Here is a 12,619-nt window from a genome sequence, read left to right as displayed (position 1 = left end):
TCGGATGCTAACCTGCCTTAAAATTGAACCGGAACAGGGCAACGTACTTTTACTTTCCTTCGGTTGTCAAAACAATGAAAATCGACACATGGATGTATACGGGGCAATGTCTTCTAGCACATGGCGATTTCAACATATAGAAAAAAGCAAAGCGGAACATGTTTGGTGATGGAAGATTGCATCGCAATAGACAAAAGAAGCTCCCCTCCTTTGTTTGGCCATCCTTCGAAACAACAACCAAGGATAGGCATTTTGCTATCTCAGCAACAAACAAATCCTGATATTACCCCAATTTAATCAAAGTGACTGTAGATAGTCACAAGTCCTCAAGTGCTAAGGCAAGCAAACAACACCGGAGTCTGGACTCCACACTCAAGTCCCCAAATCCAAGAATGAAATGCCCGGTTTTCATCGAATCTCTGCAGTTAGGCATGAAAATGAGCACCGCATAGCCCATCAAAATTTCTGCATTTGGAGGAAAAGACGGAAAGCAAGAATCCATCCAACCAAATTTTAACTACATAACATTGAGATGCCTACTGCAATCGGTAATCTTAAAGCAGTCACATCTTCCGATCCAACTCAAAATTTGGAGAGGTAAATATAGAAAGTCAGGAAACCAAAAACAGTTAACAATGTCTAGAAAACCAGCTCGTGCGGCTGCATGCCCGCCTTCAAGGAGAACCTCGCAGCTAAATATGTCTTCAAATCCGGCACACCCTCAATTGATTTTATCAATGCCGTGTCCACCGATTTCTGATCATCTTTCTTCTCTTGCGGAAGGACATTCTTCTCCTAAATGTGAGAATCAGAACTGGTAAGAACCAATACAAATATTACATCCAAATACAGGCGGGAAAAAGATTGAGTTGAGAAAAATGACCTCTTTATCTGCCTCGAAGAACTCGCCTTCCCCTTTATTTTTCTTCTTCTCAACTTTCTTTGCAAAGTATTTGTCATCAAATTTCTCAACATTAACTCCAGACACATCAACCTTTGTGGAGGTTGCAATGACATAAGACTGATTCACTCGTCTTAGGGGCACGCCATTGATCTTGAATGGCCCTGTAGTATAACGTCAAAATTCAGGAAGCATACAAGCAAGGTGATAGAGCGGATAGCCCATGTCACTAATAGCAGGATCCCTAATGCATCAATGACAAAAGCAGCAACGCAAGTAACAATCGACCGCAGGGTAGGATATAGTGCTAACCAGTAATCAAGAGCAATCCAGAGGAGAGCTGATTCAGAAACACAACCCTCTTTCCCTTGAATCTCCCGGCAAGTATAATCAGTACAGTTCCGGGGGTGATGCTTGCCCTACAAATAGAACCAACGGAAATGCTTAAACAGCAGGCAAAAGCACCTGACTAGAGCTTAAGTCATTGCTCAATCAGAACCAAACAGTGACCAATGTGACAATAAGTGAACACTGATGCCAATGTCGTCAAAAAGGACAACCCGGAAAAAGAAAACGAGATCCAACTTCACCTACTATGTCAGCAGCAGCTAGCTGTAAGCAAGGTGTCTATTTATGACCATTGAAAAGGGCACTAATAAAGTCAATTTGACTCGCAAAATCTATGTACAAACGTCCCTCCTCATAGCCAGACATACTCGCAAGATATCATCTACGAATGATTGTACGCAACAAACAAAATCCACAAGTATACTTGCCAAGATAAAGGAAACAAGCAGAGGGTCGAGTCGTGTGCGAACCTCAGCTTGGTAGGTCTGGGGTTGCGCTTGTTCAGGAGAGGTTTCTTAACGTCATCGGCAGGGTAGAACTTGGGGTGTTTGGCGGCGGGAGGAGATGGTTTAGCGATGGGATTGTGGCGGGGGAAGACGCCGCCGTTCTTGGCCTTGATGGCCCACAGACCCCTCTTGTGGTACATCTTCGATCTTGAGAACTTGCCAATTCCCCGGATCAGCTCCGGATTCCTGCTCTGCTTCTGCTTCTGCTTCGGCGCCATTTCTGATCTCTCCCCCCGCAGTCTCTCTCTTTCGCTCGCTGAGGCTGCAACAAGGGAATAAATGAGGGTTCGCTTCGCTTAAGTATGGCCAGGCAATACTCAAAACCCTAGCTCCGTTCTGCTGCTCTACCAACTTTTCCACCGTTGGATTATGTCCATCTTAATCTCAGCCGTTCATTTTTTTTTTAATCTTCAGCTTCACCCCTTAAAACCACTAACACTAACACCTTGGACTAAAAAAAAAACCACTAACACCGAAAGAAATATGGAACCTCAGGCTTTTAAAGGCATTAGAAAAAATCATTTTTTTCTCAAAAATGGTTCCCAAAAATAGAATTATTATCAAACAGACCTGGATATAATAACATGATGAGCTAAGTCTCGGCCAAAAAATTAACTTTTTGTCAACTCAAAGTAAATCATTTTAGAATATCTATTCTTTTTAGGGAAAATTTAAAATAATGACCCCAAGCGTCGTCATTTTCTCAAACAAGACCTCTAAAATGAACATAGTTTTAAACAATAACTTAAAGTGGCCAAATCATCTCAAATAAAAAGACTTTTAGCACGCCAATGAGCATACGACTATTCCGGTCGTCAAAGAAGGGGTATTTTAGTAAAAATTTTCTAAGTATATATATATATTCACTTTTTAATTTCCTTTTTTCTTTTTTCTTTTTCCCTCCCCTCGCCATCGTCCGGCCTCAAGTGAGGGCCACCCTCTCCCGGGCAAGCGAGAACCGCCCACATCAACATCGAGCAAGGGTCGCCCTCGCCCTTACTTGGTCTCACCAACCTAGGGCGGCCATCGCTTGAGGCCGATGGAGGGAAGAGGGAAAAGGAAAAAAAAAAAAAAAAGGAAATAATTCAAAAAAGTAAAGAACGAGAATATTTTTTGGCCGATGAGGCCATATCCTTTTTTGAAACTGATATGACCACTCAAGGCATTTATTTAGCATAACATCCATTGTAGGTTCTCATTCGAGAAAATGGCGATACCGTGGGCTTTTATTTGAAAATTTTCATCACTTTTATGGATATAAAATGCTACATAAATACGACAAACATGACTAAAAGAATTTTAGCCCAGGTCATAAATCTCGACCATTCGGGCCTGGCTTGGAGGCTTGGAGCATGGACCTTTTAGGTCCCCCCTAGAATCTTGGCCCGCCCAGAGTCCATCGATTTTGCATAGAAAATGTAACGATTAGATAATCGTGGTCAGCCCACCGAAACGGATCTTAAAGCGCGCCCCCTGCCCACCTTTGATGAAAGCTAAAACCGAAGGATTCGATTGAACAACTGAGTTCTTCTCATACAAGTTCAACATCAAAAACATGCTCTCCATCCCAAGAAACGAACATTCTGAAATCCATATGGGCCCAAAATTTCTGAAAATCCTTTCATCACTTAGCACATATCCCCAATCACAATCTACCGAAGCCTTAACAACCACAAATCTGCTTCGTTGCCCCTAGTAATTTGCAGCACTGATCAGATACCCCATACACATCAGTCGGACGTCACGGATCTATTCGAGTAAGACTAGGTGCCTGCTCAATAATAGCAGAGAATTACAGGGAGTAAGTTTGGCGCAATTCATTCAGTTACTTCAGACAGACTTTCAAGTGAAACCCATCAAGGAGCATCATGCTAGGGACAACTCAATAGCAACACAATGATGCAGCATTAAGCACCAATTATTGAAAGAAATGCTTTTGATAGGTACGAAACCTATTCAGTAAATATTAAAGCATGAAAGCTCATTTCCCAGCAACAAGGCCATCTATTTTGCGCTCGACGTGAGCTTCGTGGTCTTCAAGTCGACCTTTGACCACATCATCCTCCCACAGCATCAGCGTCGGAACTCCAGTAAGCTTGAACCTGGGGTCTACCCTCCACGGGTGTAGGGGATTCCTCCAAGTAGGTCTGTCTCCAACATAAGCTCGCAGAAGTGCTACATTATCCGATGGTCCTTCCAGTTTTTTGAAGATCACAGGTTCAGCTCTCACACAATCTGAAAACACAAAAGGAGTGAGAATGGGGAAGATGACAAATATGCCACAAAGACGCAGACCCTTTCAATTTGGTGGTCAAAATAGTATGCCTATCCCTGTTGTTTACATTTTGGTAGGTTACACCCCTATCCCTGGTTCGTTCAATACCAGGGACAGGCATCCTACAGAGCTAATGTTGGCTTTACTGTATATCCCTAGGAAGTTTTGACATCCTAGTCTACACATTGGATTCACTAAGGAGACCGACTATGAGCCAGGGTAAGGATGTCCCAGAACGAGTTCGCTCAATCCATCAGACTTATCAAAGCACCATATTACAACACAGAAAGAGTCCACCAAAAAACCGGGGACTGGGCATCTAAACTGCTGCTTTGCACTTCAGAACTAGCGGTTAGTTTCTTGGAACATCTGAGTGTAGTTGAAGATGGCCTTAAGGATACTGGATAATACCGTAGAAACTTCACAAAGTAGATCTCCTTCACGACAAACTGTTACCCTCTCTTTAAACGTGCCAAAAAGGCGGTGGACTTATCTCGACCAGCTATTACATAGGTGGTAGGCCTAATTTGAAGACATTAGAAGTGGGGACCTTTTGATGAATTCCTCAATAACAAAATAACTAAATCAGCTACACGGCTGCCCCCGGCCAGCAGGCTTAGTGACACGGCAGGTGGACAAGTGAAAAGTAGGAATGAGGTTTGATCCTGGATTAGCCACTAACTAAACGAGCAAGAGAAGTGGGACAGTAGTGAAGCAGGGTTGAAGTATCAAGTAATTGCAGTGACGCAAATGCAGCCGCAGATGCGTGGCAAAAGAAGGCTATTCTCACAACAAAAAGCAACACAATATCTACCCACAAGGACAAGCATCAACGGAAAAACTTATGGAGCTTTTGAAATCTGAATCGCGCGATGAACTTGAAACATACAACACAAGGTAAGGTGGTATCGGTACCAGAGTCCATGAACAATATAACCCACGGAACATAGACACTTTACTATGTGATTGATCGAGCCTCTTGCAACTACATCAGCATTTGCGGGAATATCCCATGGGTCTCATCTTTAAACTAAATTATAATCCTAGGAAGAGACTGAGAGAGAAAGTAGCAGGTGAATCGGGGAGGAATCAGAGATGCGACAATGATAAGCATGAGAGAGGGAGAGGCAACCAGGGCACCAGCTGAGAGAAGTGGAAGGGTCCGTGTCAGCCAAGAAGAGGATGAGGTTGGTGCTGTGGGTGGGGGCTTCCGATCTGAACTTGTCAAACACCGTGTCGAAGCTCGACACCGTCGCATCCAACACCTTCAGCGGCATCTTCTTCTTCTTCTTCTTCCTTCTTCGAAGGAGAGAGCGAGAGAGAGGACTGAGAGGGTTTCGCGGTTCAGTTTCAGGGGCGGGGGGAACATACAGGCAAGGTGAGGATAAATTAGGATAAAAGGAACCATTTTTCGGACGTATTTTCCCCCAATACATGTGGCCTGCTCATGGGCCTTCCCCATTGGCCTGTAAAGTTACGGCCCAACATTAGCACAGGAATCCAATCACGTGCCCTTTTTTTTAAGAAAGAAGAAGAAGAGGAGTCGAAAAAGAAAATGGTGGGAAGAATTGGCAAAAGGGAACGGTTTTGAATAATACAAGCGGTATTCTTAGCCGTGCTCGGCAAGCTTCAGTGGGGGATCATTCGTACTCTGCTTCGTCTCTCACTTATAAATAACACCCTTTCTCTGATGTGAATTGACTCAACAAAGTGCAAAACCCAAATCTATCTTCCTCGCTTCACTTACCCGTCAAAGTAGAGGCTCGTGCCTTCCCAAATGCCTTCGTTTCGTGCTTTTTTCAGTTGCTTCAAGTTCATGCCTTCTTCCTCCTCCTCCTCAGCCAGGGTGAATGACCGTGCCTCCGACAAACTCCCGCCCCCATCCAAAGTCAATAGCAAATCGAAGGCCGCGGCAGCTCCGATTGTCGTGTCCTACTTCCCCGTTAACTCATCTCTCTCCCGGTTGTAGCTGACCACAACCATCTTCCCCTCATTCTCTTCTTTCCTTCTTTCCCACCAAGCTCTCCGGATGACAACCCCTGCAGGTGCAGCTTCAACCGGTGTTTGTTCCCAGGGTCGACTGTTTTTCTTTCTACTGTTCATCTTCCAGTCTGTTTGGAAATCGGAATTGCCACAGTTGGATTGTACCCAAACTGCAACTTTTAAGTAAAACTCCACATCGTATTTATAAGTCGTTCATTGTTATTTGAGAATCCTTTCTTCGGGACGACCACATAAGCACCTAGCTACGTCATGAGGAAACAGGATGAAGACCATCAGATGGGCAGCCCTATGCAAAAGGACATGAACATGGGAATACTAGTACCTGGAGGGTACCTAGTTGCAACTCTGACTTATGCTCTCTTCAATTTTTTTTACCACAGAACCCAACAGAACGCCTGCGACTGCTCTGTTCTATCTTACTCTATTCAAAGTGAAGTGGGTATCTCAGTTGACTAACGAGATTTGCAGTGCCTAAGAAATCGAAGAAAGTTAATATATTAGCACAACGCTAATTGTGTTGCTTGCGACTACTCTGTTCCATCTACTTCATTCAAAGGGAATTGGGTATTTTCATTGACCAATTGATCTGCCGTGGCCAAGAAAATCGTACAAGAATTAATAATATTAGCACAATCTCTTGTGTTTAAAAATCAGATGCGTGGTCAAGAGCGCGAACCGCCAACAACCAAGCCTCACTTGAGTGCGTACCATGTAAGCTTCGCCGCCCCTTTATCTATTTTGAGGACTCCTCGAGTCCTCATTAATATTTGAACATTAACAGATTTCTGCAAGGTCACCAATTAAAAGTCTTACAGAAGGAAAAAGACATGAGACCGAAGCACTAAAATGTTATAAGAATGGTCAGATGTGCTTGATTAACATGATGCAAGAGCGTCCGACTTGGTCAGTCAAATTACATCCATGTGATGTGTCGGAACAAATGAGTTGTCTAAGACAAATTAGTCAAAATCAATGACTTCTTGCAGCCCAAGGCGAAGCACTTGAAGTTAATAGAAAAAAAAAAAAAAAAGAAAAAAAAGGAGCAACTAGCTCCCTAGAAAGGCGGAAAAATGTGTTCAAGTCTGTTACAGGTAGACATGGCCAAATGGAACCGTGGGCCCGGAACTTGCCCGTTGACCGGGCCCACGGTTCCAACCGGGAACCGGCTCTCAAGGGCCGGTTCCGGTTTCTAAATTGTTGGAACCGGCCCGAAACCGCTAGTTCCAGGTTGGTTCCAACTCGTTTTTTAAAAAAAAAAAAAAAAAAGGGGGGAGGCCCGGGGAAAAAGAGTCGTTGGGCCTAGGAACCGGCAATTCCAAACCCGGAACCAGAACCGGCGGTTCCACGAAATCGGCCACGTCTAGTTCCTGGGACTCGTTCATTTTTACAGGTGACAACCAACACCTGAAGGGTTTGACCCTGGATGTTTTATTTCCTAACGAAATTTATTTTAGCTACTGCAGGTTTTCAAGCATTTGGACGTTTAACAAGATCGAATGCATTCGGGTAAGTTATAAATGGTCTTTACCGAACAAATATGAAGCTGCTCCGGTGGAAAGCCTTTACATGTTTTTTTCTGATGGCGACAGCCAGTGAGCACTGGTCTTAAGGCCTCTTGGAAGAGTTCTGGTGAATCGCACCATGGACTTAACTCCAGTCCCATGACACTCGGTCTCAATGACAGGCTAGACCAATATATATAAATGACCTTTCTACACAATATCGCGCAATGGACAAGGCACTGCACCACGCTTATCTCGTTCTGCTGTCGATTATGCCATCTCTCTTATTCCATCCGACCTAGTTTACTAACCACAGGTTCTGTGTTCCCAACAAGCACCATTCTAACAACCACCAATAGCAGCGTCCTGTAGACTGAATGGTGTCTATCTGAAACCACGATACTAAAGCTGTAACATCAAGTAAATCTGTCGACCGTGGTACAACAACTTCTTAATTATAATCGTGTTCTCCACAAAGTATTACATATATACATTTACATTTAGAGATGTCGCATGAGGCTGATTAGAATGCTACAAAGAATGATCTAAAAACAACAATACCTATTCTCAAGTAAAGAATGAAAAAATAATGCCGTAAAGAGATCTTTTCTCATATCTCGTGGATAAGCAGATTCATTCGTCTATGCATAGTTACTGCTGTAGCAAGAATCTCGGGTCCACCAAAATTGTACGTCTCTGCCGGAAGTTCAAAGGATCTTCATTGCCCTTCCAGGTTCTCCAGGGGCTCTAACCCACATGAATCTGCTCAAATATATGGAATATTCGATCGAGCATCAAAACCTACCTTCTTGGAAAATCTCATTTGTCACGTAGACGATCAAGTCTTGCTTGAACTGTTGCACATACACTCAGGGACAGGGTACTTAGTAACATCTCTTCCACTTTTGCTTGTTCTGAGTTCAGGGTGCCCTAATGAATCCCGATGCAATTCTTTGATGATTCTGTTAAAATCTTCTTCAGGAATAGAGGAGTTCATAAAGAAAGGAAGCATCTGCCTTTTGTTTGGCGTTATATACTTCTTGTGCCCCAAATAAGCCCTGTGTCCCTGTTCAGATAGAAACACTACCAATTAAAACTCATGAAACCTTTCCATGTTCAGATTTAGTCCTAGTCGGTGAGATTTTCAGACTGGAGAGGTTTGAAGAATTTCCTCTTTCTACAATGCAAGTTTTAAAGGCAGTTTTTGACGTGGATTTCCAAGGGTAAACAGTTTGTGTGTTTGCTTTCATCGGGTGCTTTACCAACACCTCTTAAGTTTCTCAAAAAAGTAAAGGCTATGTAATTCTTGCAGCTGCAGTAGTCCATGGAAGGCGAATGGGATCAGTAAATGTGTCGAATGCTACAAAGATAGTGGAGACTCAAAAACCCAGCCAAGGCACTAAGTAATGCCAAGTTTCGTGACTGTCGAGTGTACTTTGGTCAAAAGACTAAAGCATGAAAGTTAAAGGGACCCAGTCCAATAAATAAGAAAAGAGTGGAGTTATTATCAAAATGCAAACCTGGATGGCGTGCCCCATATTTCCACCGTGGGACGGCATGAAGACATCACTCCTTTCAGAGACTATGTAGTCTATGGCAGCCATGGAAGAGGCTCTCTTGGCAAATGGCTCTAGTTCTCCAGGTAAAGCAAGATCTTCCTTGTTGTATAAATGAGGGAATTCTTCAATCAATGATCTCAGAGCTTCTTTACCACCCAGTGGTTGCCCTCCAGCCCAGTAGATCCGTGTACTTTTTGGGGCTCCTAGTGCTTTAAGCAGCCTAACAGATGCACATCAAATTTCATCAAATATTGTCAACAAAGATGCGCAAAAAGCCACTGGCACTCTTAAGGTAATTCTTTTATCAAATTTCAGCACTCACCTGGTGACCTCCAATTCATTCAATGGGCAGAGACCAGCCAACTTTCGGTCATGGTAGCTCATGTTTGATCTTCCAGTGAGAAGCTCTGGCCGCCGCTTCCTCTCATTGCTTACTATTTCATCATACTCCTGGCTCAAACCAGGAAGACAACCAGTCCTCACCCACACATCCTTCTCCATTCTTAGATGTAAAGCTAGGTAAGGCCCTTTGCTGCTCATCCTCTCTGCAATCTTGCTACCAAGTTCCAGAAGTGGCGAAGCAAACTTCAATGCATTAAAGGCCACCTGTTGCAAATAATTAAGAAATCAGCTTCTATAGTGTATCTGACTTTGTTGAACTTAACTAAATTCGAGATAACCATAGATAGACTATCAGGCCTTCCGAATAATTTTATTGCGTAAGACTCTCTTGATGCTTGGGGGAGCATACTGAGCTCGTACACAAATGTACAGTGGATGCCACAACCTGCAGCATCTCTAGCCTAGACTTCAAGAATCTTCCTTTGGTAACTACCACTACAACACCAACAACAGCAACAGCAAATATCTGAACAAAAATTTAAAATGTAGTGTAGAACATAAAGTACCTTGCATCGCAGCTTCTGGAGATCTGAAGGAAGATCCTTAGATAGCCTAGAGTCTAAACCTCGTAGGAGCAAAACGCCCTCCCTGTTGAGCTGCAGAAGCAACGGAAGCGTTGCATGAGGAAGAAACTAGGATCCGTATTCGTATAGTCCCTACAACCTAGACTTTTCAACCTCACAGTGAATATTTTCTGTGTGTAATCTTTAACGAAGGCGTCAAAATGGTGAACTAAACAAATTCTTCAATTTGTCTACCATGTGGTACCCAAGCAAATATTCCAGGCAACATCCATTCTGAAGGAGTTAATTTCATGAGAAAGTATCTCATGCATTGAATGTATTGCCAATGTGTAAGTAAAGCATGCCAATCAATTTTCAGAAAAAAAGGGGCCATGTGGAACAAAAGGAAAATCGACTATATGTTGGAACTGGAAAATATGCCAACGCCACAGGGGGACACGTGGTGTCCAATACATGTCCGATACACAAGATATCATCCCACAAGACATGTAACAATAATAGGGCTGTCTTAGTTGGCCCATTTGCCCAAGCATGTTTTCCTAAGAACTCAACAGAAAAAGCTTGATTTTCTCTATGAGATGTAGCTTCCTAACTTGAATAGATTATGACAACTTTGTGGACCACGTTCCCATTTGGTAAACCATTATGCTACTGCATCTGCCATGGCGCAACAGTTGTAGATTCACACACAGCCAGTGCTACAAGGTCCACCCTGCTTTGCAATACTTATAATCTTTCACATGAAAATGTGGGTTGAAGTGCCTACTCATAACGCTCAAATCCAGAGTGCTGATTCTTACCCTTTTGAGGTACCGCGAACGAATCCAATCGGGGGAGACATGAAGAGGAGTACGCTTCTCCTCCACCGGCCGTGTCATTATATGAGTGGATGGCAGCGATGAAACTATATGGACGTCATCGGCGAGAACCCTCTTAAAGTGATCCAAATCAAATATATCAGAGAACTCACTGCAAGAATTAAACGAGAAAGGAAACATTAGAAACACGGGGTGCAACTAATGTCCGATGAGCTTCTATGAAGTAGGAAAAGCCGAGCCCAAGTACAACTGGACTGAACCTCAAACAGATCAACTGAACCAAATGGTACGAGATCAAGATGCATTGTCCACAAAATGAACATCAATGAGGCAGGGAGAGAAATGTGAGATGCGGAGCAGAGGCTTAGGCAAAGAAACCTTTCGTCTCCCCAGATGACGTTGACCTGCAGGATTGGGACGACGAGAGAAGCTCCAAGAATCCTAGCGATGACCACAGCATCCACAATCTGATTCCTTTGCTGATTCATACCCCCAGAGACCACCACCATCAGATACTTCCTTCGGTTCTTCACTATTCCTTCGCTAGCTCTTCTGTACTCCCGACTGAACTCCAAGCAGGGGCGGTACCCCAGACCGTCCGGCTGCTTCCAGAACTCACTATGTTCGCTGGATTTTGTGGAGATGGAGGGCCGTTGTTCCTCAATGCTGTTCAAAATCTGGTTGGTCTGAGCGTTGGGGTCGCGGACAGTGGTAGCGATGCCAAGCCGTGATCTTGAGAACCCATCGGAGGTGGGACAGGGGTATGGAGAGAAAGGGGTGAGAGGATCGAGGTCGAAGCCCAGCTTGAGCATGCCAAGAAGGCCGACGAGGAAGAGAGCTAAGAACCAGAGTCGGGGGCTTTTGTAGGAAGGGGAAGGAAAGGGAAAGGAGGAGGAGAAAGGCTTGGAAGAGGACTTGGTGGGGGAGATGAGGAGAGACTGGAGGGAGGAGGAGGAAAGAGAGGTGATGATCTGGGAGGGGACAGAGATGTAGGAGAGCTTCTTCTTGGGTCTGGCCATCACCAAGAAAAGAACAGAGCGCCTGGCTTTGCTTGCCCGAGTGTTGGATTGAAGAGGCGGTACTACACAAGCAAATGCAGATGGTCTGGTCTGCCTTGTTTTAACGGGTCGGTCTGTCTCAGAGAAGAAGGGGAAGGAGGCAGAGAGAGAGAGAGAGAGAGGCCAAGTCTTTGGGAACAGAAAAACAGGGGAAGGGAAGGGAAGACGCGGTATTGAGGAAGGGAGAGGGAAGAGTTGATTATAACTCTGCTGTGTTTCAAAGTGGGGCCAAACGACCTGCATCGAATGGCCCCAGCTTTCAAATATTGACCAATCACATGCTGACGTACCAAAACTAAAAATTTACATCAAAGAGTCCAGCTAAGCTTAGCTCCATCTTTCGCTGCCATCATTGCAGCAGTAAAGTAGAACACGCAAATGCAATTTTAATTTGCACTCCCGCCCTCCCCTCGTTTTCACATTAAGTAGCTCCTCATCGTCCCCTATTGTTTCTTAATTTTGCCCATTCTGTTTCCCACCAACCTAATCTCGAAAAGCTTACCACTTCTTTAAAGTTGCCAAGCAGGAATGTAATCATCGTTAGCTGAGTTGATTCCGAAGGGGAGCATTGCTTGCTTTCTTGAGTGATTAGGGAATTATGTCCCAACTAGTTAAATGGCCATAAAAACATGCAATAAGATAAAAGAAAGAAAGAAACGAAAAGTGCCTTATCCTCAACTATTACCCCCCACAACCACCCAAGAGAAACAAAACAATAAAGA

General features: G+C 44.0%; 3 protein-coding genes across 4 annotated transcripts; all 3 read right to left on the bottom strand.

The window, feature by feature from the left end:
- Window positions 1-385: 385 nt before the first annotated feature.
- Window positions 386-2,040, bottom strand: LOC115753041 (60S ribosomal protein L6-like). Its single transcript, XM_030691516.2, has 4 exons — window positions 1,720-2,040; window positions 1,214-1,320; window positions 884-1,065; window positions 386-795 (listed from the first exon to the last, which is right to left on the bottom strand). Exons 1-4 carry the CDS (start codon window positions 1,971-1,973, stop codon window positions 640-642), a joined length of 699 nt encoding a protein of 232 aa, XP_030547376.1. The 5' UTR covers window positions 1,974-2,040; the 3' UTR covers window positions 386-639.
- A 1,497-nt stretch (window positions 2,041-3,537) lies between these two features.
- On the bottom strand, window positions 3,538-5,397 carry LOC115753044 (thioredoxin-like protein Clot). Its single transcript, XM_030691520.2, has 2 exons — window positions 5,163-5,397; window positions 3,538-3,990 (listed from the first exon to the last, which is right to left on the bottom strand). The coding sequence occupies exons 1-2, from the start codon at window positions 5,305-5,307 to the stop codon at window positions 3,737-3,739; spliced, it is 399 nt and encodes a 132-aa protein (XP_030547380.1). The 5' UTR covers window positions 5,308-5,397; the 3' UTR covers window positions 3,538-3,736.
- A 2,555-nt stretch (window positions 5,398-7,952) lies between these two features.
- On the bottom strand, window positions 7,953-12,075 carry LOC115753035 (O-fucosyltransferase 20-like). 2 transcript variants are annotated; one of them, XM_030691508.2, is made up of 6 exons: window positions 11,218-12,075; window positions 10,822-10,990; window positions 10,004-10,093; window positions 9,418-9,701; window positions 9,057-9,315; window positions 7,953-8,602 (listed from the first exon to the last, which is right to left on the bottom strand). In XM_030691508.2, the coding sequence occupies exons 1-6, from the start codon at window positions 11,856-11,858 to the stop codon at window positions 8,375-8,377; spliced, it is 1,671 nt and encodes a 556-aa protein (XP_030547368.1). In that variant the 5' UTR covers window positions 11,859-12,075; the 3' UTR covers window positions 7,953-8,374. The 2 variants fall into 2 exon arrangements, with proteins under 2 accessions (XP_030547368.1, XP_030547367.1); XM_030691507.2 differs by lacking the exon at window positions 7,953-8,602 and adding an exon at window positions 8,609-8,923 and having other exon boundaries at window positions 8,988-9,315; window positions 11,218-11,994.
- Between the last annotated feature and the right edge of the window lie 544 nt (window positions 12,076-12,619).

Source organism: Rhodamnia argentea, chromosome 5 (assembly GCF_020921035.1).
Source record: "Rhodamnia argentea isolate NSW1041297 chromosome 5, ASM2092103v1, whole genome shotgun sequence".
Taxonomy (NCBI): Eukaryota; Viridiplantae; Streptophyta; class Magnoliopsida; order Myrtales; family Myrtaceae; genus Rhodamnia; species Rhodamnia argentea.
Note: the sequence above shows the minus strand (reverse complement) of the source record. Positions and strands in the feature narration are given on the sequence as shown.